This window comes from Eublepharis macularius, chromosome 1 (genome assembly GCF_028583425.1).
Source record: "Eublepharis macularius isolate TG4126 chromosome 1, MPM_Emac_v1.0, whole genome shotgun sequence".
NCBI classification, from domain to species: domain Eukaryota; kingdom Metazoa; phylum Chordata; class Lepidosauria; order Squamata; family Eublepharidae; genus Eublepharis; species Eublepharis macularius.
The window spans coordinates 24,031,067-24,058,878 of NC_072790.1; the positions used below are offsets into that span (position 1 = coordinate 24,031,067).

The following is a 27,812-nucleotide window of genomic DNA, read 5'->3' on the forward strand; positions in this document are numbered from 1 at the left end:
GGCCCATAAGCTTGCTCCGAGTTTTGCTTCAGATTTAGATTTAGTCTTCCATTCAGGTGTCATTCAATTCCTAGAGAAAAACCAACAAAGTCTGGGTGTGCTGGTTTCTTCTGTTCAGACATTGTAGATGTCTTGAACTATCATCTCAACCAGGGCTGAATCCACATTACCTCGGCATGTCCCGGTGTTGCACTAAATGTTCGCTAAATACCCAGAAGTATAGCATCTTTCAAGCGCGATTTCTGAATCGTGCTAGAAAGACACTATACTTCCAGGTGTTTAGCAAACATTTAGTGCAACACCAGGACGTGCTGAGGTAATGTGGATTCAGCCCAGGTTCAACCAACAATCTCCGCCTGCTTCTTTCTCATAAGATACATGTACATAATTCTAACCTTTGTATACAAAGTCAACATTGTCGGTAAATATTTGGATGGCTGTTACTACCTAAGAAAATATATACTATACTATATATATAGGAAAATATTGGGGAAATCAACTGTCATCCACCCCTCCTGCCATTCGGTCCTGGTGGAATGCTCTGTCTGCAGAGATCAGGGCCCACGCCTGCAAGACAGAGTTGTTCCGCCAGACATATGGCTGAGGCTTGGCCTCCACCAGCCTGAAAAAAGGGGTGTATAAATCTTAACCCTCCCTGTTAGGGCTGTCCACCATCCTGTTTTAAATGTGTTGTTTTTAATGTACATGATTTTTAAAATTGTATTTTTAATATGTTGTTATCCGCCCTGAGCCCACTCTCGGAGAGGGTGGAATACAAATCTGAAACAAATAAAATAAATTCTCATTCTAAGGTTTTACTAGATGTGTTCAGGGAATCCACATTTATATGCTTGTCCAATTTATGTATTGAGCAGAGTTTAGAGGAGAGGTAAAAAAGAAAATGGTTGTTATATGTGTGGGAAAAGCTGTAAGTTGCTTTACTTTGCTACAATCTAAACAATTCTCCAGTCTCAGTTCCTAGACCAGAAGTGGGCATATCTAAAGAAAATGGTTTCAAGAAGCAATGAAGGAAGATGAAAGAGCGGCAGGGTTTAGACCCCTTCATTAGCATAATCCATGTGTGTGTGCATTTATATGTGTGTGTCTATGTATATATGTGTGTGTATGTGTAGTGTATGTATATCTATGTTGAGGTATAAGTGTGTGTATATAAATAAACCCATATGTACAAAAGCTCCTCTGTGTTTTTGCACATAAACATGAATGTGCCTAGCTCTGTCCTCTTTCACATTTAGCTATACCCTACAATTGAGAACATATCCACTTCCACATTGCTGTTCTCCAACAGATTTCCACAAATATCATACTGTTGGTTTTTCAGCTGTAATGCAGATGGACATGACTTTTGATCTCCCCAAATTTGGGAGAAGACCCCTCAAATTTGGGGAAATTGTTGTCTTTATACATTTTTGCTAAGAATCCTATAAAAGCTTCCCCCACTCCCTCGTCCATCCTTCGTCCATATGAGATGCTCCACCTCCCATATCCCAGAAAGGATAAAACAGCAAGGAATGAGAAAAGGTGCTTGAGCACTGATATGTATATGCATGCCAGCAAGTGGCAACAGACTTCTGAGAAACCCAGCAAGGAGTTTCCAAGGCAAGGGAGGAGCAGAGGTGGTTTGCCGTTGCCTTCCTCTGCAGAACAATCCCAATTTCCTTGGCAGGCTCCCACCCAAGTACTGACCAGTGCTGCCCTGCCTAGCCTTTGAGTTCTGATGAGATCAGGCTGTCCTGAGCCACCATCCCTCCCTTGAGTATGGATGAAGTCAGGGATTATGTCCCTAGATGGGAATCACTGCTTCTGTTGGAACCAGAATCATTTCTGGAATAAATGGGAGGTAATGCAGAGGGTTTGTGGGGGCAGGTTCTGGGTTACCCATAAACACAGGGAAGCCAAAGAGAGGGCATTCAGTTTGGCTACATCTTACATTTTTGGCTATACCCTCTTTCGGCTATATCCTCCCCATCAACCTGACATGCATGTTAAAAATTCACCAACCAAATAGTCGAGAGGGGCACGGAAAAAACTGTCTATCTGAATACCAAACCGTGACCTAATTTACTGAAATTAAATGAAAATTACTATTCAATTATGAATCATAAAATACACAACTTTATTAGATTGATTGTATTACTCTATATGCAGCAGCTAGCTCAATACAGGTCCCAACAAGGCTGCTCCCAGGATAAGTAGAAGAATTTACATAACATGCACATAGCAATAAATTGAAATGATCTCAAATGGCGCCATTTGAGATTTCACGCCATTTTATGCCATTTGAGATTATTTCAATTTATTGCTATGTGCATGTTATGTAAATTCTTCTACTTACTCTGGGAGCAGCCTTGTTGGGAGCTGTATTGAGCTAGCTGCTGCATATAGAGTAATACAATAAATCTAATAAAGTTGTGTATTTTATGATTCATAATTGAATAGTAATTTTCATTTAATTTCAGTAAGTTAGGTCACGGTTTGGTGTTAAAAAATCACAGCACAACAGCAGAGGAGGAAACCCATGAAAGGAAAGTACAACCATGCCCTGCATCTTAAATGGTCCACAGGGGAATCTAGAGCAGACAGAATAAACATTCCTTTGCAAAGGAGATACCACTGGCTGCACCCTCCCGTCTCCTGGAAGCAGTTCCAGAATCTGTGATCGAGGCAGGAGGTTTGGTAGCATGAAATGAATTCCGTCTTCTCTCCACCAGTCCTCAGTATAATGAAACTGGGTGAACAGTGGATTCGGAATTACCAGTGAGGTAAGAACAAACTCCTGGCAACTTTACAAATGTGTGAAAGGGCATTGTGAGGAAAACAACTAATGATTAGAGCAGAACAAGTTCCAATTTCATACTAGATTTTAAAGTTACTGCTTAAAGCATGCAAGATTATCAATGATTAACGATTATCAGTTATTAAGCTGTCCTGTCCTCTCCCCCAGTTTGTATGGAAGAGTGCGTTGAGTTTGGATCTAACCAAAAGCTTGGGGGGCATGTTTAGGTTTCCTGTAGCCATGCTTCATTTCCTTCTTACATCCTCAGGATTCCCCATGAACCACAATAATCTTTTATTAAATAAGAGAGAAATCAACTGACATTTTACCTAGTTTTATGTATTTTGATGCATTAATTTTATGGTTGCCAAACTTCTGAGCAGTGGTAAAAGAAAAATAAATTTAGCACTGCTGCAGGCCTCTGTACTGTTATGTCAGTTCTCAATACAACCCAGATATGACAATGGGTATCTCTAGGAATTGATGGAAACTCTATGGTAAGACTTTCTGGTGATTCCTAGAGCTACCCATTGTCACTTCTGAGTCTTACCTGGAAGTGATGAAATGAGGTCAGCAGTGTCACTAATGTCTCTTTTCCTTTTGTAACCTTCGAATATGTGGTGCTATGGGATATTTCACATTTGGAAAATAAACCCTATAAATCTTGGCATAATTTGTCCAGAGCCGAATGGACTGCTTTAAAGGAGTTGGATAATGACCCATCTATAGTAATCAAGCCGGCCGACAAGGGAGGGGGGGTAGTTATATTGGATACAGCCATACCTACAGGATATCCAGAAACAACTAGGAGACAGGGAAACTTATTGTCCCATTCCTCGAGACCCAACAGCCCACATTTCAGAGCTAATTAAAATAGTGTTGGATGAGGGGTTGGCTATGGGGGAAATATCTGAGAACATCTATAGATTTCTATTTAACAAAACACCTAGGACTCCCTTATTCTATTTTCTACCCAAGATCCATAAAGGAATTTCCCCCCTACCAGGTCGTCCCATTGTTTCGGAATGTAATTCTATCCTTGACCTCTTGGCAATATTTTTGGATCGGATTCTGCAACCATTTGTTGTAAAGACCCCAGCATACCTTAAAGACACTAGCATGTTTATACAACAGGTAGAAGGGTTGGAGATGGGATTGGACTGGGTTTTCATTACTATGGATGTGTCCTCCCTGTATACCTCCATCCCACATGAGGGGGGCCGAGCCGTCATAGACACCACCTTATACCAGCGAGAACAGCAAACTCCTTTTCTTTTACAGTTAGTAGATCTTATACTGGAAAAAAAATATTTTTCATTCCAAATTTTTTTTTTCTACCAGGTGAAAGGAGTAGCAATGGGGTGTTCGGCAGCTCCGAGCATTGCCAACTTGTATATGGCCCATCTTGAGTCCCAATATATATATACTCAGGAGCACAACCCCTTTTTTTGATAGGATAGTCAAGTACATGAGATACATTGATGATTTATATATTTTATTCAAAGGGAGCGATCAGTCTAAAGCATTGCATTGATGGATGAATCAATTGGATCCAAACATTAATTTTTCTTTTGAGGTTAGTTCCAACTGTGTAAATTTTCTCAATGTTGTGACATACAGGGACCACAACAACAGAATAGGGGTAAGACCGTATAAAAAGCAAACTGATAGAAACTCTTACCTAGATTACGGGTCTTTTCATCCCAGACATGTAATTAAAAATATTCCTTTTGGACAAATGCTTCGCCTTAAGCGTAACTCATCATCATGTATTGACTATGATATAAACTGTGTGAAGATGAAGGAAGCTTTCAGGGAGAGAGGATACCCTCTAGGAGTTCTTCAGCATGCAGGGAATAGGGTTGCAGCAACATCTAGACGTGATTTATTTAAGGTAAAAGAATTCAGGACATTGAGTTCCATTACATGCTCATCGGAATACACACCCTTGGGATATGATATCAAACGGGTCATTCAACACCACTTGCATTTAGTGTCAGACATTAAAAGATGCGAGAGACCACCTAGGATGGGTTTTAGATGAACACAAAATATAAAGGATTGTGTTGTGCACACCAGTTTTCAAAAACGTGAGGTAACCAATAATATGCCCACGGGACATTTCCCTTGTGGGCATTGTCAGGTGTGCCCACTGGTGTGGTCGCTTGCAGAATTGAAAGCAGTTGATAGATTTAAGGATTTTAAATTCCATCATTTCTCGACTTGCCAGACAGAAGCTTGTGTGTATTTGATAAAGTGTCCTTGTCACAAGTTCTATATAGGCAGTACAACTTGTGCCATCCGATTACACATTTCTGAACATCTGTCTAGAATTAAACAACGAGTCATGGAGGCTCCACTAGTGCATTACTATGTGGAACTCCACCAGGATGATAACAGTCTGCTATTTACTGTATTATATGTGTCAAAAAGGGAAGGACATTATGATACACAGAGAGATTTACTAAGACGAGAGGCGGAGTGGATATATCGCCTGGGCACCCTGCCTCCCAAGGGTTTAAATTTGGATTTGAACTTATCATGTTTCCTTGGCTAGTGAAGCATTTTGACAGCCAAGGATTTTGACATGGTCTCTTTAACAATGACTCAGGGAGTTGTGATTAGGAGGGTTACCTTTACATTGTAAGCAGTATGTGACCATATAATCCTCTTGAGTGTGGGGGTGAATTTACCATGACGGCTCCTATATATGCACTGAATATATGCATGAGAATTTTTCTTCATTGAGAGTTGGGTAAGCATGATTGCTTGCAGGAAATTAAAGCCACAATTGTTGTGGGAGTATTGGTATAAGAATGTACTTTATTTATTTGTTGTAGATGAGATTATTGTAGAGGTGGATTGTGAGCCGTCCCCTGAGGAAGAGTGCTTGAAACAAGTTGAATTACCAGATGCTTGTAGGGCGGAGGGGGGGGCGAATGGGTCCCCCGGTTTCCTCCATTTTCCACCTTGAAATTCACCATACCAGGATTATTACCACCTCTCACTTTTTCATCCTTGGAGCCCCGTCTAGTTCTGTTTTCAGCGGCGTCTTCAGTGTGTGGAAAGTTTACTAAGGAAATTTTGCTCCACAGGACTGAGCAACTGGACTGGGGGTATATGGTTGGACATTTTCACACCATCATTGTTTGGAATGCTTTATTTATGTATGGATGGATCATTAGAAAATACTGTTTCACAGAATTGTGATAATTTCATATATAATGTTATTTATTAGAACAATTCACAATAAGTGCCAATAAGAAATATATTTTTTTGTGATTTCAGTACTTTATTTCTTTTCACTCATTGGTTCCCTTGCTGAGTACAGCTTTTGTTGTTTTGCTTTATGTAAGGAACCACCTATCTTGTATATTGTTGATGTTAAAAAATCACAGCACAACAGCAGATGAGGAAACCCATGAAAAGAAAGTACAACCATGCCCTGTGTCTAAATGGTCCACAGGGGGATCTAGAGCAGACAGAATAAACATTTCTTTGCAAAGGAGATACCACTGGTTGCACCCTCCCGTCTCCTGGAAGCAGTTCCAGAATCTGTGATCGAGGCAGGAGGTTTGGTAGCATGAAATTAATTCCATCTTCTCTCCACCAGTCCTCAGTATAATGAAACTGGGTGAACAGTGGATTCGGAATTACCAGTGAGGTGAGAACAAACTCCTGGCAACTTGACAAATGTGTGAAAGGGCATTGTGAGGAAAACAACTAATGATTAGAGCAGAACGAGTTCCGATTTCATACTGGATTTTAAAGTTACTGCTTAAAACATGCAAGATTATCAATGATTAACTATTATCAATTATTAAGCTGCCCTCTCCTCTCCTCCAGTTTGTATGCAAGAGTGTGTTGAGTTTGGATCTAACCAAAAATGTAGGGGGCATTTTTAAGTTTCCTGTAGCCATGCTTCATTTCCTTCTTACATCCTCAGGATTCCCCATGAACCACAATGATATTTTATTAAATAAGAGAGAAATCAACTGACATGTTACCTAGTTTTATGTATTTTGATACATTAATTTTATGGTTGCCAAACTTCTAAGCAGTGGTAAAAGAAAAATAAATTTAGCACTGCTGCAGGCCTCTGTGCTGGTATGTCAGTTCTCAATACAACCCAGATATGACAATGGGTATCTCTAGGAATTGATGGAAACTCTATGGTAAGACTTTCTGGTGATTCCTAGAGCTACCCATTGTCACTTCTGAGTTTTACCTGGAAGTGATGAAATGAGGTCAGCAGTGTCACTAATGTCCGTTTTTCTTTTGTAACATATAGAATCATAGAGTTGGAAGGGATGACCCCCATCCCAACCCCCAGCACAATGCAGGGTCACCTACTCCCTGCACAATGCAGGAAATTCACAACTACCCCTCCACCTAACTGCCCCAGGGACCCCTGCTCCATGACCAGAAGATGGCAAAACACCTCCAGGATCCCTAGCCAAACTGGCTAGTTCACATATGGAATACCAGTTGACCAAATTTCAAAATGAAAGGCTCAGATTTGAAAAATAGCATCAGGGCTAATACCCCCTTATACCACTTAGTTAACAACGTCATGATTAGATATGGGCACTATCTAAAAAACAATCCTGATCAAGCCGATCGTGAACTGGCGACGCCACCGAACCCAGGTACCCAAACCTCACCAATCAAGTCCCGTATCCGATCCTTGATCGGGAATCGGGAATCGGGGAGGTGAACACGTGCGGGTGGTCTGTGGTTGGTGGGGGCAGCAGCCACGCCTGGCAGGCCCAGGGAGGCAGTGACGAGCTGCCTCCCCTCAGTGGGGGGGCTCTGGCCGCTCACAGGTGGCAGCCCCCATATGCCCGGCCGCCAGACCAAAGGGGAGCGGTCCGGTATTCCCCACCAGGGAAGAAGGTGGCTGAGAACGGCGGCCGCCAGGCCCGGCAGGCCCAGGGAGGTGGTGACGAGCCACCTCCCCTCAGGGGGCAGGGTGTGTGGCTGCTCGCCAGCGGCACCCTGCATGTGTCCAGGTGCCGGGACAAAAGGAGCGGGCCGGTATTCCCTGCCAAGGAAGGAAGGTGAGTGAGGATGGCGGCCGCCGTGCCCGGCAGGCCTGGGGAGGCAGTGACAAGACACCTCCCCTCAGGGGGCGGGGGGTCTGGCCGCTCGCCAGCGGCACCCCCATGTGCCCGGCCGCCAGGCCAAAGGGAGCGGGCCAGTATTCCCCACCAGGGAAGGTGGGTAAGGACAGCAGCCGCCGGGCCCGGCAGGCCTGGGGAGGCGGTGACGAGATGCCTCCCCTCGGGGGCAGGGGGCGTCTGGCTCCATGGGAGCAGGCCAGTACTGCTGCTGGGGGGGAGTTGACATTTGCCCGGGGGGCCGCTTGATTCCCCCGCTATCGGGTGACAGCAAGATTACCTCCAGCTTACTTTGCGTGAACTCAGCGGCAGCTGACCTCACTCACCTTTCTGTCTCACCAGAAAGGGGCAGGTCATGTCACCATTGGAAGGATACGAGGGACTGGATGTGTCATCGGGAGGAGGGTACTGGGGACAGGCCTTGTTGTCATGAGTGTTGGGGGGGAGGTTCCCCCATTCCCGACAGGCCAAATTAGAACGAGCTGGTATTCTTGCGGGGGGGCACATTACCCCGTGGGCGGCCTGCTCCCCCAGCTACCAGGTGACCGCACCTGAAGTTCCAGCTTAGCGTCTTACAGTAATGCCAAAAGAAAAGGCTGCTCCCGATTATAGTCACTAAATAAAGGTGGTCAAAAGACCATCGGGAAGGAAAATTCCACAATACTATAGTGCAACAGTTTATAAATATTTTCAAGTGATTTTAACAATAATACATGATTACATCATATTACATATCATATCTCATCATTTTTCAACATTTTTCAGCAATCTTATTCATAATACACAGAAACAAGAGTCCTCTGCAAGAGGACCTGAGGGTGTGACGGCAATGCAGCAGGAAAAGTCTTTGAAGACTCAAAATAACGTGTCTTCTTTAGCTTTTTTCTTTTTCTATTTCTATATTTCAAAAAATAAATGCCATACAATATAAGCCACTCCTGGCTTTACGTGTATTTCTTTACAATGATAATAGCAAACATAATAAATGAACATCCAGCTAACCCGTACACAGTTGCATAATATACGCGCCGAAATGGGTGTTCTTTCGGCGCGTATATTATGCAACTGTGTACGGGTAAGCTGGAAATAGCTGGTTGCCCCTGAGGAAGTCCTTATGGATGAAGAACTATAGGAAAATCTGCCGGTCTTAGTTCCGGGCACCGCTGGGCTTTCCAACCTTCATCTTTGGACCAGCCACGTACTTTTCCATCTTGGCTTTTGAAAAATTTGAAAAAAGAAAAAATAAAAAAGCTAAAGAAGACACGTTATTTTGAGTCTTTAAAGACTTTTCCTGCTGCATTGCCATCACACCCTCAGGTCCTCTTGCAGAGGACTCTTGTTTCTGTGTATTATGAATAAGATTGCTGAAAAATGTTGAAAAATGATACGAGATATGATATGTAATATGATGTAATCATGTATTATTGTTAAAATCACTTGAAAATATTTATAAACTGTTGCACTATAGTATTGTTGAATTTTCCTTCCCGATGGTCTTTTGACCACCTTTATTTAGCGTGCTTACAGTGGCAGCTGACCTCACCCACCTTTCTGCCTCACCAGAAAGGGACAGGGCGTGTCATCATTGGGAGGACACGAGGGACTGGACGTGTCATCAGGAGGAGGGGGAGGATGGTGGAAGTCCCACAGCTGCTTAGTGTCCTCAACCGAGGGTCCCACCACCGAGGAACATTTCAGCAGCGGCTGCCAACCTCACCCACCTTCCTGCCTCGCCAGAAAGGATGGCATGGACAACAATCGTGCCTTAGACTGTTTTTTCAGCATACAAATTATAATGGAAGTAGTTGACTTTATAAAGAATAAGAGGAGGTACTGTGAAGGTTCGAGGGATGGGGCTTGTCGTCAGGAGGAGCATGCCAGGGACGGTGTCAGGATCTGTTTGTATGTTGCCTGAAAGGATGCAACCTGAGTAACGCCATGTTTAATTCTTTAGTTGTTTAGTCTTCCCTCTAGGCCCCACCACCTGCGAGGAGCCGTTTCCATGGGAGAAGACACTGTCTTATCTTTTCTTCAAGCCGAGTCGACCTTGACTAGTGTTCCCACAGAGAGCTCTCCTGCTATGTGAACTCTGGGGGGAGGCTGGGCTCTGAGTGTGAAATGTAACAACTTCTGTTCTGTATCTCATTCCTAACAATGCCTTGTTCAGCCAGGGTCTCAAATCCTGGAATATGGACGTCTAGGCCTGAATGCTGTCTTTCAAAATAAAACCTTTTGAAATCAAAAGACCTTGTCTTCTTGCAGAAGGGAGTAAGACAAACTCTCGTGTCTGGAATGCCATAGTCTGACAGACGGGACATGTCAGCATGAGGAGGATATGAGGGACACTACATGTCATCATGAGGAGGGGGAGGAGGGGGAAGTCCCACATCTTCTGAGTGTCCCCGGCTAAGGAATCCTCTTTAGGCGACACACGATGGCAGCTGACCTCACCCACCTTCCTGCTTCACCAGAAAAGGATGGAAGGCACGGGACATATCACGAGGAGGATATGAGGGACACTACATGTCATCATGAGGAGGGGAGGAGGGGGAAGTCCCACAGCTACTGAGTGTCCTCCTGTCATGGCCCAGTCTGAGAGTGAGGTCTCCTCTGGAGGAGAGGAGCCTCGTGTAGTCAGCCAGGACTCCTCGGGAGAAGAGGAGCCCTGTGTAGCCAGCCCTAGCCCTGATTCAGCAGAAGCCAGCAATCAGGAGCAACAGCTGCTGGCTGATCAGAGCTTACAGCCAGCAGCTGAGGCACCAGCACCCTCTAGCTCCAATACTACAGAGGAAACTCAGCCAGGGACTTCTACAGGTGCAGCGCAGAGACGGCGCAGTGCTCGCCTCTTGAGCCAACGCCAGCTGCTGGAGAGTGACGATGAGTAGTGGCAGGATAGAGCCCCAGCAGCTGGCTGAAAACCACGCCTGGCTATAAGAGCCAGTCTGGGGAAACTGCTGGGTGTGGAAGCAATGTGTCTACTGCCTGCAACTGCTCTGTGTTTTGTGAACCTTGCCCATGCCTGCTTTTGGACCTGACACTATCGGTGACTGACCTTGGACTGTGCCTGACCTTGCTTTTAGACTCTGGACTCACTCCTGGCTTTATCTCATGCTCTTGGAACTCCCCTTTGACTTTGGCCTTAAGGTTTGGACTTGAACCACCCTGCTTGGGCTGGCCCAGCCCGTGACACCTCCTTTCCTTAGGCGGGGGTCCCACCGTGGAACAGTGTGGCAGCAGCAGCCAGCAGCTCACACCTCCTTCCTTGCCCAAAAGGATTGTAGGGACATGACGTGTCATCATGTGGGGGGCAGGGGGAGGGGGAAGGTCACCCAGCAACTGTGTGTCCTGGTCTGAAGCTCCCACCAAGAAGCATCGTCATGGCCAACAGCACCCACCTTCCTTCCTTGCCAGAAATGATGGGAGAGACATGATGTGTCATCATGGGGGGGCAGGGGGAGGGGGAAGGTCCCCCAGCAACTGTGTGTCCTCGGCTGAGGCTCCTACCGAGAACCAGTCTGTGACGTTTTCTGGCAGCACCCACCTTCCTGCCTCGCCAGAAAAGGATTGTTGGGACACGATGTGTCATCGGGGGGGGGCAGGGGAGGGAAGGTCCCCCACAACCGATGGGCCAAAGTCCAGCACTAAGTTAAGCCCTGTTTGGGTGGGGGGTGGGAGGCGACATTGGCCCCACGGCAGCCCGATCCCCCAGCTACCGGGTGTCCTCAGGCTCCAACTTCGGAGCTAGTTGATGGCTGCCGACAGCACACACCTTCCTGCCTCGGCAGAAAGGACCAGAGTTGCAGGACACATCCCCACCCAAGTGAAAGAGGTCCCGTTGGGGAGCCTCCAAAATTCCAAATGGTCAACCAAATGTATCCTCACACAATGCAGTCGACCGCTGTAAAACCAAAGAGAGAGCAGCACAATATCCGAAAGCAGCCAACTGCACCCACACACCTTCCTGCCTCACCGGAAAGGTCCGGTCACAGTTGCAGCATGACACATTCCCACCCAGCTGAAAGAGGTCCCGTCAGCCCCATTGACAGGGGAGCCGCCACGAGTGGTACAATCGGCTGCTCGATCACACAACCGAGCTGTGTATGTGACCAAGGAGGGAGCAGTCACAGGAGAGTCCCTCGTGAAGCGGGGGGCAGACTGGATCCGCCGTCCTGCCTGTGTGGAATGTGGGTGATGGGCAGGACAGGAGACATCACCTGGATGGATCAGCGTGTTTCCTGAGAGGGGGGGGCAGAAACATGACAGCAGCATCAGCAACAGAACTCAACTCCCTGCCTTCGCGGGGCAGACATGATGAGTCAGGAGACCCATTCCCCCCTGTCCAGAGGGGACAGCAGGTGCCCATGCAAAGGGGGAGACAACGCGTGGTCCCACTCTCACATCGGCAACCTCTTCAGAGACGTCTCTCTTGCCCCAAAGCAGCAGCGGCAGACCTCAATGACCTTCCTTCCCTCGCGGACACCAGGTGCCCATGGAAAGGGGGGTTTCCTTGCCGCACAACCATACACACAACAGCTCCTGAGCTGCCCCCCTCATGGCCAAAACCACCACTATCAGACATCAACCACCTTCCTGCCTTGCCAGAATGGGACAGGACATGTCACCATTGGGAGCATGTGAGGCACGGGACATGTCATCCAGAGGAGGGGGAAGAGGGACACAGTTATGCCAGGCGTGGGGAGGCCGCGAGGCCTGCTCCAAGGATCCCTCCCACTGAGGAACTCTGCGGTGGCAGCCACCATCAAAAACCTTCCTGCCTTTGCGGAAAGGACATCACGTGACTGGTTGCTGCGTCCCATGCCCCCCTGCCCAGAAGGGGGCATCAGGGGCCCATGGAAAGAGGGGGGCTGCATTGCAGCACACACACCAGCAACAGCAGCACAGCTGCTCCTCGTGGCCAGCAGCAGCATCAGCAAGGAGCACAGCACCTACCATCCTTTGCAGAAAGGACGGGTAGGGAAGGACAGGAGAGGTTGGGGGACTACGTTGGAGCCATCTGTGCAGATCCAGAGAGAGAGAGAGAGAGGTGTGAGGAGGGAACAGGAACTCGTCTGGGAGAGGAGGACAAAGGGTCACAATCCATGGAGGCCGCCCCGAGAACCAAGGGAGGCTTGAGCCCGCTGTGGATGAGCTGGTCCGGCCACTATTGGAACTCATCGACCAGAAATCACCCAGTGATGAATGCAGAATGAATACTGAGCAGAAGGCTTATGCAAATGTATGTCTCGGAAATAATACCCGAAAACATTTTACTTTGAAAATTGGCCAAGGGAAATACTGCATGAGATATTCTTATGGCCCAGTAGGTTGAGGTTCACCTTGGTGAACGTCAACATGTCCACCAGGTCTGGGTCAAGACTTGCACGGCGGGGACGGAGGAGGTCTCCCATGTGGGAGAACACCCGCTCGCTCTGCATGCTGGTGGGAGGGCAGGAAAGGATGTTGATGGCGACGATGGACAGGTCTGGCCAGCGGTTCGATTTCCTCACCCAATACTGCAACAGGTTGGCATGGGGGGGGCTCGGTGGGCTCCAAAAGGTACTCACGCACCATGGCCCCCACTGAGTCCTCCACTGGGAGGGACCCGCCCGCCGTGCTGTGGCCAACCCCGCTGCCCTCCGCCGAGGCCCACAGATCGAAGGTGTCCATCGGGGTGGCTCTTCCCTGGCCTGGCTCTCTTCCCACCTCCTGCCCCTGCCCCTCACCCTCCTCCTCCACCGCCTGCCCCTTGCAGCTGCCTGGTTCCTTGTCTCCTGCCCTCTGTCTCTGGAAACGGAGCACCGCTCTGCGGAGCTCCTTCTTCCATTACTGCATCTGCCCCGCCTGCGTGGTGATGTTGCCCTTGATGCAGGGGTCACAGAGGGAGGCAAGTTGGTAGGGGGCCTCGCGGCAGAGAGGATGTAGGCATTCGGCGATGCAGGCCTGGATCCTGAGGACAAATTTCCGGACTCTGGGGAGCAGCTCTTGCCCTTGCTGGAGCTCCTTGTCCAGAAACTGGTCAAGGCCGTGGATCAGGGGGAGGACCTGACCCAGACTGGCCTCGTAGGAGCACAGGAGCTCCGTGGCATCCTTGAAGGGCTTGAGGATCCGGGACATCTGGTGAAGGACTCTCCAGTCCACGGCACTGAGGCCCAACTCCTCTCCCCTACTCAGCACATCTGAGGATGACAGGATGTCTTGCACCACACGCGCCTCTGCTCCACCAGATGACAGATCATGTCGTAGGTGGAGTTCCAGCGCATGGGCAGGTCCCAGAAGAGCTGGTGCTCGGGGTCCCCTTCTTCCCCTTGCCTCTTGAACAGCTCTCGGGACGAGTTGATGCTGTGGGAGAAGTGGGAAGCGATGCGACGGCAGCTGTCCAGCAGACTGCACGTCCGCAAGGTTCCCTCATCCCAGCTGTCCCTCGGCTTCCTCCCCAGCCCGAGCACGTCCCACATGATGAGGTGCAGCTTGTGAGCCATGCACACCAGGCCCGGGAGGGATGCCTCTCTCAGGGCTGCCAACTTGTTGGCTCCCACGTCTGTGACCATGTAGCCACGGACAAACCCTTCCACCCCGGACGTCCACTCCCTCAGAGCCGCCTTGACGGTGGTGGTGATGTTCTTGCCGGTGTGGACCTCGTCCATCCCCCGGGCCTGAAGGAGAACTGCTCTGTACCCAGGCTCAATTTGGACTTTTTACGGTGGCCAGATCCTGGCCTGCGGAGGCAGAGTTCCTGTGGTTGCCACCAGTGGGTGGTGATGGCCAGGTACCCGTGATGGCAGCTGCTCCACAGGTCAGCGGTGAAGTGGACTGTTCTGCTCTCGGCAGTTGACAGGTCTCTGCACACCATGTCTCGCACAGGGCGGGCACAACTCGACGCCCAATGGTGCGCCGTGATGGCATCTCGAACCATGGGGCAAAGTGATCGAGCAGGAATCGGAAGCCCACGCCCTCCACGACTTGCAGGGCGATAGTCTGTGCCACCGCACGAATGCCCGCCTCCCAAGCCCTTGACCTCACCCTTTTCAGCAGCACCACCCCCGACCCCGAGGGAACAACTTCCCCCAGGGAGGCCTGCCTGAGCCTTCCGCTCCCACCAGCCGCACCCTCGGGGCATGGCTTCTTGCTCTGGCTGCATTCTGGAGACCCTCCCACTGATCCCAGATCAGACTTGCTGACGGTCCTCCATTCCCCCCCCAAAGAAGTTTCGCTGCCCGAGGACAGAGAACACAGGCTCGGGTGGTACCTCTTCAGGTGCCGAGTGAGGTTCGACAATGACAGGTACTTTAGGTCATTGCCCCAGTGCACCATGGTCCCACACGCACAGCACCGCACCACACGGGGGTCATTACCAACAGCCTGGAAGTGCCTCCAAACATTGCTCTTGAACCCTGGCCCACTTAAGGTTCCAGGGGAGGGAGGACGAAGGGCTGTTGCTGGCTGTGGTATGGTGCTGGCAACGGAAGACGGAGTGGTGGGTGGAGTGCAGGCAGGGACAGCAACACCGATAGTTTGGGATGGGGACGGGCTGGAGGTTTCCTCAAACCCCAACCTTTCCTCCAACAATCCCTCAGCCTCCTCCTCCTCCTCCCCAAACATTTTTAGCAGTTCCTCTTCCGCCGCTGGCAAGAGTGCTTGGGCCTCCTCCACAACTTCAACTTGTGATTTGCGGGGAGCGGGAGTCACTGGCAATGCTGCTCCAGAGCCCTGCGCAGCACTGCTGCCCGTGCCACAACCGGGACAATCCTTGCACTTCCCCCCACGACCACTCTTTTCCCCCACCCGGAGCCTCATACTGCCAGCCAACAACGCAGGAGGAGATGACACTGTGTGAGCCCTCAGCCGAGGAGGTGCCCACTGAGCTTGGCCCCAGAGCTAGGCGGCAGCCCTGGAAGCAGAGAGAGAAAGAGAGAGGGAACAGACTAGAGCCTTAGCCCACCACCACCAACACTCCCCCAGACCAGAGCAACCAGGCACTAAAGTGTGTAGTAATGTGAGCCCTCAGCCGAGGTGCCCACCAAGCTTGTCCCCAGAGATAGGCAGCAGCCCTGGAACCAGAGGAGATAGATCCCTATTCCCTAATTCCCTATCCATGCGCTGAAGCCCAAAGCTAAAGCTCTCTCTCCAAAAGTCACAACAAGCAAGAGCTCTGTCCCACTCCACCGCAAGCAGAAAGTGAAACTTAGTTGCACAGCACATGGCTATTTATAAGCCTGGGTCTGCAACACAGGAGGGCCGTGTTTGGCTGTAAGAGCTGCTCTCAGGCTTTGCAGGGATGAGATTCGAGTGCCCATGGCTACAGAAGAACAACCCCTTCCCCCGCCCTCCCCTCTCTTCTCTCAAATGGATGAGACGGGCGCGTGCTTTGCTGGCTGCTCCGTGGTTGGAAGAAAGCCCTGCTGATCAAGGAAAGCTGGACTTCCATTCACGTTTCCAGGGAGACAGAAGGAGGGGAAACAGCTCAGGCATTCCCCTGGCTCCGTTTCCCCAGGGCTCTGTTTCCCCGGGAATAGATGGCTGGTGCCAGAGTGTCTGCATCCCGAACCGAAACCGATCGATCCGATCAAGACCCGAGCGAGCGCCACACCTGAACGCTGCATCAGTTGCTGTGGACGGAACCGATCAGCCCGGTCCCGATGGCGCAAACGCCATAATCGGTTTTTTTTTCAAATTGTAATTCAGCTTGTGCCCGTCTCTAGTCATGATGCCACCAATCAATCAATATGGAGCCTTTGATGCATCTCTGCTTGACAAACAAGTGAAAGTCATTGCTACAAGTGCTTTTTATCAGCTTGATTTGTTACATAGACTCTGTCCCTTCCTGAACAGAGGAGAGCTTGATTTTCTGGTATGATTATGTAACTACTGGGGTTTACTACTGTAATGAGTTCTACATGAGGCTGCCCTTGAAGATCACTTGGAAGTTTCATCCAGCTCAGAATGTAGCTGCCCGTTTCCTTACAGATTTTGGGAGAAGTGAACATATTCAGCCTACCTTATATCAATTTCATTCATTTAGATGGCCACTTCAAGGTACATGCTTTGACATTTTAAAAGTCCTCTACACCCTAAGACCAACATACCTTCTTAAATGAGCCTCCACTCAAGTTGTGTTTTTTTCTAATTGGGGTTTACTTCATATCTAAACAATGTGCAACTATGGCAGATAGAAGAAGGGTCTTTGCAGTAAGCTTGTGGACAATTCTGCCCCCTGAACCCCGATGTTCCACTTACTTTGCTCGCATTCAGAAAGGGTTGCAGTATACCCTTTTACAGGCCTAACAATATGGTGTTAATTTGATTGCAATAATAACATGCCCTGAAGTAAGGGGAAAGGGATGGACAAACTAAGCTACACAAGTAATAACCTGCGTTTGTGTATGTGATTAGCAGAAGCTCTTTGAAAGTGTTGCGTTACAAGAATCTGTTTTTGTAGACAACACTGTTGAGCCTGCCGTGCCCATAAATAATTTCTCCCAGCCACACCTAGCTATCGCTAACAGATCAATTTATATATTCTGTACAAAAGCTTGCTATGACATGCAAAGTTTGCCATGACACATTGTAGAAACAAGCTGCCACTTTGATCCCCAGAGGAGTTGCATTGAAGAAGGTCCCTGTCGTTAATAACCAAATATAGGAAGGAAGTTTAATAGAAGAATTCAAGCATTTCTTAGCATGCTTATGAAAATTTCACATCAGTTGTTGTCCAAGATGATTTGGCAAAGCGGCAGAATTAACTAGACTAATCTTTCAGTTAATTCTCAGTGGTGGCCAAAGAATTAAGCAATCCAGACAGTTAAAACCTGTTCTGCAAAGTTTTCTAGACTCCACCCACCAAAATAATTAGAAAAGGAAAGACTAAACAAGCAAGGATCCAGCAAGAATAGATTAAAAAGTTTGAGCTGAGAAAGCGGGAGGGAAAGCAGGACAAATTCTCTTACTGAGGATAGTTATTGATTTACTAAGAGTTCTAACAGCAAGTAGAAACAACTATTTATTCTGCTTGTTTCAGTTGACAAAGACTGCCCTAGTTGTGTTTTACTACTTTTGTGGCAATCTCTTTATAGTTTCTTATTTTCTGGGCATGGATTTTATGGATCCTAGTACCTTGTTGTTCCTGTTTGTCCTTACAATGATGTTCTTTTTGAAAACGGGCAACTTCTGGAAGTCCAGCAGCCAGGATCTTCCCCCGGGACCAAGGCGGTGGCCCCTCATTGGAAATCTCCACCTCCTGGATCTGAAAAGGCCTTACAGAACCTTATACAAGGTGAACATTTTGGTTCTTTCCATGCCACTCGTGGACATGTTTTATGTTATTTTCTGGGCCAGAGAAAGTACTCGAGATGTCCTCTCCCAAATGAAGACATCAACGGGCAAAATAACAAGCATGTACAAGGCATACTTGTTTTGTTCTTGCTTATTTAATTCTTTGCAATAGCTGCATTTCTGTGTTTACTGCTCCTTGGTGAATGCCAGGAGGAGACCAGAGGGACTTGCTGGCTGAAAGAGAGGATTAAATAAAATCTTTGTTTTCTGCTTGTGACCTTCTCAGAAGCTCATGGCTGGAAACAGGCTTCTCAATGGATTCTTGATCCGATCCTTGCTCTTGTTTATGTTCTTTAGTGTTTTAAAGAGAAGCAGGAACTAGGACTGGGAAAGAATGCACAGGCCCACAGACTCCTCTGCCAACTAAATCATTGTGTAGCTGATCAATGGAGAGTATGTGAAATGATAAAAAGATAGAGAGGTTTTAGAAGATGTGCTGCAGCTTTTATTTAGCGGGATTCATGAATCAAAGCAAGGGTAGACAAAAAGAAGGGGGAGAAGAGAAACAGGCAGTCTGGAAATCTGGGATAACTGTGTCCAGGAAAACTAATGAGAGGGGATTAAAGGCATGGATCCCTGCAGCCATGGGCATAGACTTTCCAATTTCCTGGGGGAGGGGCTGGGGCTGGGCCAGATGGGCTGCTATGCTAGGTCCTTAAAAGAACCGGGGCCCGGTGACATCATAGGGAGGGGCCTCTACTATCTATGGAAGCGGGGCCATGGGGAATTTAGGGAAGGGCTCCCTACAAAATTAGGGGGGCAGAGGCACCCCCCTAACAACACCCCTGGGCTGGGTGAAACCTAGCAGAAGGTGGGAGTTGGCCAGCGGTTATAGTGGTATCTTACTGATCTCCTGCCACATCCTGTTTTTGAAATTCACTTTTAGAATAGTCACTTTAAGATCTAAAAGTATACATACTTCGTGCATAGGGCAAACTAATGGTCACAAATTTGACTCTAAGAAATGCAACACAGAAAAACCTGTAGGGGAACATTTTTAAAGTTTTTTCTGGACATTCGTTTACAGGAATCTTGTTTGTGCCTTATTCATAAGGATAACTTTAGTACTGAAATTTACTTAATTATGGGATCACAGATGTGTTCATTTGGTAAATGCATAAAGTCTCTGAGCCAGGGCGGAATACAAAGCAGTTGCTGTGCACTCAATTTCTGAGCAATGTACAGAGTTCAGACTAGTAGCAATCTTCTTCTCACTTCAAACTCATATCTTATAAGTGAGTAGAAGCACATTTTGAGAGAATTCAGAACAGCACCCATAGCCATGACCCGAAAGAAAACTCATAGTTATATGCCACCTAGGATTTTAAGTTACACTGAATGTGTTTGTTCTAACTGATGTTCTTTGAATGAACATAATCAAAGACAGCTTCTCTTTTAGGATTTCTGTTCTCTAGCATGGTTACCTCTTATGATAATTGATCATTGGCAGAGCTGAATCTGGAAGTATCAGTAAAGGATACGTGTCTGGCTTTTAAAACAAGGTCACGCCATAGACCGAGAAAGCAGTCAAATACCATATTTACCCTGAGCCAGTTTGGTGTAGTGGTTAAGAGCGCGGTACTCTAATCTGAAGAGCCAGGTTTGATTCTGCACTCCTCCACTTGAAGCCAGCTAGGTGGCTTTGGGCTAGTCACAGTTCTCTGGAGCTCTCTCAGCCCCACCCACCTCACAGGGTGTTTGTTGTGGGGATAATAATGACATACTTTGTAAACCACTCTGAGTGTGCATTAAGTTGTCCTGAAGGGTGATATATAAATTGAATGTTGTTGTTGTTGTTGCTGTTGTTATAATAAAAGGAAGATAACCATGAATATAAGAGCCAAGTTACAAGAGACAAATTACACAAGGAGGAGCACGTGAAGGGAGTTGCAATGTTAGCCAGGAAGCTGAGTTTTACAAGAGATGAGAAGGCTTTGTTAATTTCCCCTCTCTACAGAGCCAGGGAGATCTCTGCTCAGAGGGTTTGTTAATTTCCTCTTTGCCTCCTTAAGGCTCTGTCAGTTTCACTTTCCCTTCTAAGAGGTGAAGAGGAAATAAACCTTCTGAGCAGCAATCTCCCTGGCTCTGTAGAGAGGGGAAATTGACAAAGCCTTCCGATCTCTTTTGAAACTCAGCTTCCCGGCAAACACTGTGATTCCCTTCATGTGCTCCTCCTCTTATAATTCGTCTCTTGTAGCTTAGCTCTAAGATGATCCCCATTAAAAATGTACACACAGGATTTTTTTGTATTACTCTACATCACTATAACTTCTTTGCAAATTAAAGACAGCCACCATATGATGGAGGAGGTAAATAGAGCATTTGATATTCTCCCAGACCAGTTAATTACCCAGGATTATCACCAGATAACTACGAGGGTCCTAGAGGATTTGGGGCAGTGCAGAGGATGTTGGCCAATCTCTGGAAACATCAGCGAAAAAGATATTCTCCCAAACAGACATAACATTCTTAATGGCACGTACTACAATTCTAAGCACATTATGAAGAAGCACTCAGAGGTTCTGAACGGACATCTGGAGTTTGTAATAAGATGGATAATGGTCAATAGCTCAGATCCGATGATATTAAGCGGCTGTTGGTCAATAATGGTGCATAATGGTGGAGTTATAACTCCAAATGTGATCAGAGCTATGGATATACTACATGGCCAGATCTTGTTTTTCAAGCAGGGGATGTGGCTATCAATCCAACCAAAGTTGGTTAAAAGCTCTACAAGTAATAGATAAGATCTGTCTATCTCCCTTAAGGTTGCTAGGTCTCCCCTGGCAAAGAGTGTGAGACTTATCTTTGGGGTTTGCCAGCAATGTGCTGGTGTCACTTCCCATGCACCTGGAAGTGATGTCAATGCATTGTGGGAAGCACTCTGGCATTTCACAAAAATGCGATGGTTTTGTCATAAAGTCTTTGGGAAATGCCAGATAGTCCCTTGTTACTATCATTTTAAACCAGAAATGACATTGGTGTGCCAGTGTAATCCTCAGTTTCCTTCCCCACCCCAGTTTCTCCCAACAGTGTCAAGGCACCCATGGGCATTAAAGGAAATTGCAGGGAGGTCTCTTGTTCCAGAAGAATAATTCACCAATAGAACTGATAGTCTTTTAGAGCTGTCTTTTAGGGGGACCTAGCAACCAGAGTCCCCAAGGCAGCAAACACTAACAATTTAAGACAATTTAAATTTAAAACAACATTTTATTAAAACAATACAATAATTACGGTCACACAACACAAAGAACAGAGAGGAGGGCCAATAATAGGTACTGGAGGTATGCCAGATAAATTTTTCAAAAGTCTTTACCAACTGATGGAAGACAGAAGTAGAAGGCTTTGAGGCCTTCTGTGTAATGATGTAGGTGGCCACAAAACTCAAAGTCTTCTATCTGGTATCACCACTGTTATGGAAGTACCATTCCACCACGTCTACCTGGCACATTTTAAATCAAATGTTAGGTGCCAGTTTTAAACATTCTATCTGCCCAGGGATTTGGTGTTTAAATTGATACTTAAGTGGTCTTTTTGAGTAAGCTACCCATGGTCTTGAAGATCTGAACTGTTATTTCTCTTTTTAAAATTACTTTTCAGTTATCCAAGCAGTATGGTCCTGTCTTCAGATTTCAAACGGGATTCCAGAAAATGGTGGTTGTGGCAGGCTATGAAACTGTACAGGAGGCTTTGGTGAACCAGGCAGATGCATTTGCGGAGCGGGCCAGCATCCCGATCTTTGAAGAGTTCTCAGAAGGTCATGGTGAGGACATTCTTTTGGATTAACAAGTAGGCTTGCTTACTTATCACTGTAGCAAATTATCCTAGCAGATATGCAAAGTGGAGTTTTCCAGTCAGAACTAGACTGGCTTAACCTACAACTTGAGCATAGTTTGCCAATTTTTCAACCCTTATATATAGATCTGCAGGCTTTACATTCATATGTGCCATCAAGTCTCCACCAACTTGAAGGAGAGGTGGTTGGACAGTGCAGGAAAAGAGAGGCAAAGGGAATAACTCAACTATGAGACCAACGAGGCAGGGCATCTCAGGACAGTTCAGAAAGCCCTGCAATGCACATTCTTTTTTTAAAACAGGGTGGGAAGAGGACAAGGAGGATTAGCTGCCCCACCTCCTGGGTTGAGGCAGAGGTAGTGGAAGGAGGCAGCAGTACTGGCAGGGTAGGCAAGGCAAGGTAGAAGCAGTGGCAGCTGCGAGTGTCCTACAATGAGGCCAAAAAAGTGGTCCCTCCGGTGGTAGATTTGCAAGGGGCACCTCCCATCCTACCTGCTCATATCTTACTTCACTGCCTCCTCTACCTTGACTCAACCCACTCTTCTGCTACTTCTCTGCCAGGAACCACAGCTTTGCTTCATTCCTCCTATAGACCTCTTTAAAGACGGCATGGCAAATCTTTCTTCCTAAACCCAACTGATGATTTAGCCATCATTTCTGGTTTCCTGCATAAATAAACCCATTGCATCCCTTCATCCTGGCCTTCCAGCGATGTGCAAGACCTCCTTCTATATACCCCCTAGGTTTTGTGAATACAGCCCTAACGGCCATGCCAGCCCTTCAAACCAGCCCTTTTCATCCATGCAGGAGTTATTTTTTCTCACGGTGAGAACTGGAAAGTGATGCGAAGGTTTACGTTAACCACGTTGCGTGACTATGGGATGGGCAAGAGGACCATAGAGGACAAAATTGTCGAAGAGTGCCATTCCCTAATTCAGAAGTTTGAGTCTTACAAAGGTAGGCTGGCGTTATCTTCTGTTGTAAGAGCATACCCGTAAGAGCATACCTACAGGCCACAGTATGAACTGATTTTTGTAATGATTTACTCTTATGTCTTTCCCCCAAAGAATCCGAGGAAATTGTAATTGGAGTGCTCTGACAGTTGCTTGTTATGTATCTCTAACTTCTAGGACTATAGATCCCAGAATTCCTCAGGGAAGACAAAATTAACATTAAACCTTGTTGTTTGGGTGAAGATTAAAAGGAAGAAAAAGTTGCAGAGTTTAATATGAGCACATTGGAAATAAGTAGACAGACGTCTATTGTTTTAGCTCTAGAAAAATACTTTTACTACGTATCAGGGCAAAGAAAATATTTGGTAAGAAATTTGGAAAGAATTTGGAAAGAATTTGGTAAGAAAATAATAGCTAACTAACTACATCTTGATGATTAGACTAGGAGCTTAGAGAGAGAAACCTAGACAGACTGAAGCTTAGACGTTCCCTCAGATTGAACAAAGAGCAGCAAAACCTTATTATGTGTTGCTAGCTAATTGTCCCCCAATAAACTGGCTCATCCAATAGACAATCCTAGATTCCTTCATTAAGACTAAAGACTCCCAGATCCCCTCTGTGTTGGAAGAATTGTGGAGAACAAGGATCATTTGCCCACTGCTGGTGGAAATGCAAATATATTGCAGAATTTTGGCAGGTAAGTCTCCAAAAAATCTCCTTAATTACATCCCACACTATTCCCTTGTGTCCGGAATTGATCTTCCTAGATGTGTGGAAAAACTCGACAATTCTTTCATGACTGAACGTAGGACACTTGCAAAAATCCCAACAAACCTGTTTAAGTCTGTAGTGCAGATTTCCCAGGAGTGGTGGTTGTGGGCATGCACTAGCATGTGCCAGGACCTTTCTAGGAGCCCTTCTTTTTAGAACATGGGTGGGGCCAGGTGGGGCTTTTGCCAAGCATGGCTTTTAATTGGCCATTAGTGATTTGATTGGCTGTGAAGATTTTTAAAGATATTGCTTGGCAGAAGCTGCTTCCACAGCACAATGATCTTCACTGTGTGGCTGAAGGTAAGCTGCAGCAGCCATTTTGTGCCTGGCTCCGCCTCCTGCAGCAGCTGTTTTGTGGCAGCCATTTTGTGACTGTGCCTACCACTCTATTTCAGAATTCCAAATGTGCCCAAAGGCTCAAAAAAGTTGGGACCCCTACTGGAGTGTGTAGAAGTCCAGCAAGAGTATTTATAGCATTCCACTCTTTATTAGCATATCTTAATCAAAACTCCAAGTAAAATGCTTAAGATCAGTTTGTATGTAGTACACAGCATGAGCAGACTGAATCCGTTGTGGATCCCCCCTCCATTTAAGATAGCTGCACAAATTGCAAAATTTGCCTCCAAGGACAGCTTGTTCTTCCTGTTTCCAGTAGATATGTCAGAGTATCAGTTTGCTAGTCAGTTCTCAAGCCAGAGCTACGCCATATTCTTATGTTATAATCTGTAGTTGTTTAGTTCTCTCCCTCCAGGCCCAGGTGTTGCCCAAGCCACATATATCCATGGGAGTGAAGAATTCTTATCACCCCGTTCCGGCCGACCTTGATGTCCTCGCCTTCCCAGGCCTTCTAGACAGGACTAAGGGGGGAGGCTGGGAATGGGTGTTTGAAGTGTTGTTACTTTCACTTTGTGTGTCATTCTCAACAAAGCCTTTGTTCAGCCAAGACTAGTCCTTGGAATATGGATAACTGTATCCTGAGCATTGTCTTTCAATAAACCTTTTGGAATCAAGGAACTTTGTGCTTCTTGCAGAAGGGGGGAGACGAACTTTAGATAACTGGGATTCCATAGTCTGACATTTTGTTGAGAATCCCTTTTAACTTCCCCGACCCCTCAACTGGGAGAGATGGATACCGGATTACCTCCAACAGACCTGTCTGATTCAGGCGAAGAGGGTGAGGGGCCGTTTAAACAGCCTGATGGTGGGACCAACCAGGCGTGAGTGAGCCGGGAAGGTGCCAGGCCCCGGACCAGCATGGGATGAGGATTTACCCCTCAGACGGCCGAGTCTACACCCCAGCAGGGGCCCCTGCAGCCCTGGGATACCAGCGTGGGATGAGGATTTACCCCTATAACGTCTGTGCCTACACCCCAGCAGTGGGGCCCGCGGCCCCAGGATACCAGGGAAAGACGTGCCGGCACTATGTTTTCCTGCTCTATGATGGACTTAGCCCTAGTGTCGGAGGACCTGGGAGCAACAGGAGGCCCGGTTTGGGAAACCGACAGGAGGTTCACTCTCTCCGCAAGAGAAACCCAAGCCAGTACTCAACCGTGGTATCGTTGGGATGAGACGGCGCAATGCCTGGTGGAAGTGAATCCACCAGAAGAAACAGGCACTCTCCCAGATTGGACTATGCCACACACGGAGCCCATGAGCTGGGACTATGCGGATGTCGGTTCGGTTGGAACTTGGAAGAGTGAGGTGGAGGTTCCTGAAAGGCAGGGACGTTTGGCCACCCTACAGGGGCAGGCCCAAGTGCTACAGTATGGAGTTCTAGCAGTGACTGGAATTGCCAAAGGTTGGGTGGCTAGCGAGACTGAGATGTTGGACCCAGTCCCTTCGCGGGCCGCTGCAGCGTCTGGTCCCCAAGTCCAAGTTCAAGAAGCCCAAGCCACGGAGGAGGCGGTGGAGAGAGCTGACTGCCAACAGAGAGCTTGGGAGGAGCGCTTGCTCCAGCAGCCCGGAGAGGATGAAATGGAGCCTGACCTCAATGTAGAGGAGGAGGACTGCTGCCAAGCCCTGGAAGTGCAAATGGAGGCAATGTGAGCGGATTTAGCGCAAGCCAGCTATCTGATTGCGTTGCTGGTCCTGGGAGAGGACGGTGCAGGATGCGCCGGGGCGCAGGCCCCAGCGGGACTACATCAGTTACTTGAGCTGGCGGCAGCCAGGGGCAGTGCAAGACCAGCCGCCCCGCCCGTGCAAGGCCCACCACTCCTGTTGCCACCGCCACTGGGAGGAGTCGCACCCATCAGAAATGGTACACAAAGGGGGGTAGTGCTCCAAGGACCAGCGCCAGGAGTCCCTCCAGTGGGAGGCTGCCTGGCGCCTATCGTTGGAGGAACTGCCCCTGCAGGTCCAGGGCCTGCTATCCCTGCGGCAGCCGTGCCTCAGCCTCAGGGGTCGGCACCACCACCACAACCAAGGCCACAACCAGGACCAGAGGGAGTTGGACCACCAGGGAGACTCCCAGTTCCACCGCCACCTCAACCACATCCGGGTGCCTCAGGAGCGCTACCGAGACCTAGGCTGCTCAGGCCCGTGCCGGTTCAGCAGTGTCCTCAAGGCATACCTCCTGCACCACGTCGGCCACCTGTCCAACCTGTGGAAGTGGGAGGAGCCGGTGAAGGCGAACTACCGATGGGATGGATTAAGCTGGAAGCTACCTTTGAAGGTGATGCCCATAAGTTAGGGTGCTTTGTCGTACAAGCCCTGCAATTCTTCAATCAGTGGGGGTACATGTTCCCTAACAAAGAGAGCCGAGTGATGCATCTCGTGGCCCACCTAGAAGGCATAGCAGCTGAGTGGTATGTAACCCTCTACTATACGGGGGGCCCAGAACTGAGAAGTCTACAAGCCTTTATTGCCGTGCTTAGAGCCCAATATGAAGACTCCCTAGAAGGGGAACGGGCTTGCACGGAACTGCAAACCTTGCGGCAAGGATCCCAGTCAGTGAGAGATTATGCAGCCAAATTCCGTCAGCTGGCAGCTAAGTACCCACAGCAAGAGGAAGGAACCAAGATTGTGCTGTTTCAAAATGAGATGAACCCCACGACAGATGGATCTGTCGTGAGGAGGTCCCAACGGCAGATCGAGAGGAAGACCACCCCGGAGGAGGTGAGAGAAAGAGGGGCCATATTATTCATTCCGTGATGCTATTAAACCCTAAGAGGGGGACCCACATTCGAGTTCAAGCCTTAATTGACTCAGGGTGCTCCCGAGATATTATAGCACCAGTGCTTGTAAATGGATTGGGGCTAGAAACACATGAACTAAAAGTCCCAATTATCTTTGAGCAAATGGACGGCTCTAACATGAACCCAGTAGTCCTAGAAACAGAGCAAGTGCCCACAGGCATGGGCAAGCATTGGCAAGTGCGTCCGTTCATTGTCAGCCAAGCCGCCAAATACCCGCTCATCTTAGGCAGTAGGTGGTTATGGGATCATAACCCCTACATCAACTGGGCCAAAGGAATGATAGTGTTTGATCCAGAATATTGCCAACAACATCGTTGGAAGGCAGAGTGGGATGAAGTAGCCCCCACAAATGCAGAAGTCGTCCTGTTAATCACTGAGGAACTAAGTCTAATCCCTCCAGAGTATCAAGACATGGCTCAAGCCTTTAGTGAGGAGGAGGCGGATAGCCTGCCGCCGCATCAGAACACGGATTGTGCTATTGAATTAATCCCAAGGGAAAAGCTCCCCAAAGGAATGTTATATTCCATGAGTCCATCGGAGAGACAAGAACTCAGGAAATTCATAGACAAGAATATAGAGAGAGGATTTATTCGCCCGGCTAGCTCCCCACATGCCGCCCTGGTGTTGTTCATGAAGAAAAAGGATGGGGGACTTAGACTTTGTACTGACTTTTGAGGCATCAATGCTGTGTCTATGTCCAATGCCTATCCAATTCCGTTAATTCGAGACCTGCTGAGTGTAGTGGCGCAGGGTAAGATCTTTTCGAAATTGGATCTCAAAGATGCATATTTTCATGTTAGAATAAGGGAGGGGGATGAATGGAAAACCGCGTTCAATACCCCCCTCGGCCAGT

General features: G+C 47.8%; 1 protein-coding gene across 1 annotated transcript in view; it reads left to right on the forward strand.

Annotated features, from left to right (window-relative positions):
• The first annotated feature begins 17,806 nt into the window (after positions 1-17,806).
• Positions 17,807-27,812, forward strand: part of LOC129341906 (cytochrome P450 2K4-like) — a 28,635-nt gene continuing 18,629 nt past the window's right edge. Inside the window, exons 1-3 of the mRNA XM_054997266.1 lie at positions 17,807-18,187; positions 21,847-22,009; positions 22,849-22,998. Coding sequence (XP_054853241.1) covers positions 18,005-18,187; positions 21,847-22,009; positions 22,849-22,998 — 496 coding nt within the window. The 5' untranslated portion in view covers positions 17,807-18,004. The remainder of the gene's footprint in view (positions 18,188-21,846; positions 22,010-22,848; positions 22,999-27,812) is intronic.